Genomic DNA, 2,500 nt, shown 5'->3' on the forward strand with positions numbered 1-2,500 from the left:
ACGCTCACAACTTTGAAAGTAAATATACATAATTACAAGAGGAAAGAAGTGATCATTACACAGATGGGAAGGGGAGTACGAGGAGAGAGAGAGATAGAAGAGAGGAGGCGCGGAGTAGGGGGTGTTGAGGGGTGGCAGAACCACTATTCCCAAATAGACATAAATTTACCCACAAGCAACTTCAATAAAAGAAGAAAATTGAAAGTACCAGTCATCACAGGCACACACCCATCACACCAGTTAAGCGGCGGCACGGATGGTGATGGGATCTTGAGACAGGGCGTATGGTCAAGTTTTCCCGCGGTGTGTCTGCCAGCGCATTAATATAAGGGGCCGGGTTGCGCGGGCCCGCTCGGTCACGCGTGGAACGTTGTGGTCTGGTGCAGAGCGGGAAGACGGGCTGTTCGGGACCTGTTGATACTTCCCTCCTCGCTTCACTCACGACCATTGATAGATTTAGCGCTGATCTGAACATTGTTTGACGTTTTTTTTTTCTTTTTTTAATGTTATAGTTATCCCCCGACGTTTCTAATTCATCGCTAACATGGCATATGTATTATTTTTGTAATTGACAAACAAAATATATATATTTTTGGGTAAAATATTATTGTTTTGTAATCACTGATATATAAAAGAGAAATTAAATTAAGAAATACGCATAGCAGTAGTGCCAAGAAGAATGGAGGATATATATTAATAAAATAAAATATAAACAAGAACTAGTGAAGAACAACAATGAAACGGAACAGCTTGTTCCCCGTCGGTGTACTTTGCCTCTCGATCCACGTGTGTTTGTGTGTCTGTCGCTTCAGCAGTTGGGCCGGAGGGTTTGGTCTTTCGGGAATCCTCGGCGTGCGTCAGCATGAAATAAAGAACTTCCTGTGAGGCGACTGGGACGACGATGCCTGGACACCTGGGGATACCCGTCTCCAGGCTGGTCCTTCATGCCTCCCTCGTCCTCGCCCTCGCGGTCACCACGTCCGCGGGGGGAGGAGGTGCCGCGCTGGCCTCAGGAAACCGACCAAAGAAGGAAGTAGCAAATAATGGTCCGACGCCATCCTATAGACTCTTCATCAAGCCCATGAGGCGGTCGTCCTCCCCACAGTCGACCCGGGAGAGGACTTCCCAGCCCCCGCCACCATCTCCCCCGCACGACCCTCTAGAGTACGACTTCACGGAACCCACCAGTAGATACCTTTACAAATACGACACGAAGGCGTCTAGAGTGAGAGCGAATTCGACAAACGTTCGCCATGCCAGTCAGGGCGAGAGTGGCGTGTACGGGCGCCGCGACCAGGTGGGCAACACGTTCGATCAGGTGGAGGAGGAGCAGTATTTCCGTGTGGGTCAAGAAAGTGTTAGACAGAATCTAGACCCAAACTCTTATGATGAAGTCCAGCAGCATTTCGACAGTATGTTAGATAACTCGGAAGATCCACGGGGTGCGAGCTTAGGAATGAGGCCCGTGGAACAGAGGTTTCCACACGCAAACAGAAGCGTGCAGTGGAACGGAAGGAGATCCATGGACGGTGATGACTATTCCTTAGAAGAAGAAGAAGTCCTAGAGGGCGTTTCCATGGACGACCCTGAGGCTCTCCTGCCGGATCCCACGGGACCAGCGCTCTCTATTTTGGAAAAGCGTCTCCATCATTCCAGCATCCGACATCGTAAGTCTAGAAAGAATTTCGTCAGAACGAGAAAATCTCCCAAACTGCACTCTCGATCTCATAATGGCGAATACGAAGAGCCGAGTCATCGCGCACATGTACCGGAACCTAAGCCAGAGGATTTCGAGATAGTATGGGAGTCCGAGTCAGTCAATCCTCATCACGAAGACCAGGGCCTCGAGGGCATCCACGTACCTTCGACGGCCACCTCTTTGCCATGGTACTCGTCAGGAGCCCCGAACCTCGAGAACAAATTCCGGGCGACGGGAGACATACCCACGGAAGACATGGACAATGTCGACGAAGAAGATGACACCCAGGAAAATGAGCGGGAGGGAAAGACAACGCATGTGGATATTGTGACAAAATTTCTCAGGATTGTCGAGTCGCAACATCTCCTCGGAGAAAACTGCACCAAGGGAACCGACTTCAATCTCGGGGAGGGAGTCGTGGATCGGTACGCTCAGGAGCGCTTCCGTCTCGAGGGTGAGATCGCTGTGAATCGCGCGAACTTGTACACGCGCCTCTGGAAGTACTCGCCGGAGCAGGTGCTTGCCTCTCAGTACCTCCTCCACGCTGAGGTCCTCACTATGGTGGAACTCGATGAGGACATCTTTGCTGCGGGGAACTGTTATGACAAGTATGAGTACGAGGACTACCTCCTCTTTTGTCCCTTCGCCTACCGCCTTCCCGAGGGCAACATCCTAGTCAAAGACTTGGCGGTGGAGTACAAGTACCTCTCAAACACTTCTGAGTGGTTCTACAGAGCCAGGAAGAACGCGGAGCGCGCCATTAGCAACTACACCACACTCACCAAAGGTAAGTCAAATCAG

At 50.8% G+C, this 2,500-nt stretch overlaps 1 protein-coding gene across 1 annotated transcript in view; it reads left to right on the forward strand.

Moving 5' to 3' along the window:
* Positions 1-417: 417 nt before the first annotated feature.
* Positions 418-2,500, forward strand: part of LOC122248007 (uncharacterized) — a 330,975-nt gene continuing 328,892 nt past the window's right edge. The window contains exon 1 of the mRNA XM_086536967.1: positions 418-2,486. Within this exon, the coding sequence (XP_086393093.1) occupies positions 902-2,486 (1,585 nt within the window). The 5' untranslated portion in view covers positions 418-901. The remainder of the gene's footprint in view (positions 2,487-2,500) is intronic.

Source organism: Penaeus japonicus, unplaced genomic scaffold, assembly GCF_977035675.1.
Source record: "Penaeus japonicus unplaced genomic scaffold, GWHDUDI00000001_assembly GWHDUDI00000001, whole genome shotgun sequence".
NCBI classification, from domain to species: Eukaryota; Metazoa; Arthropoda; class Malacostraca; order Decapoda; family Penaeidae; genus Penaeus; species Penaeus japonicus.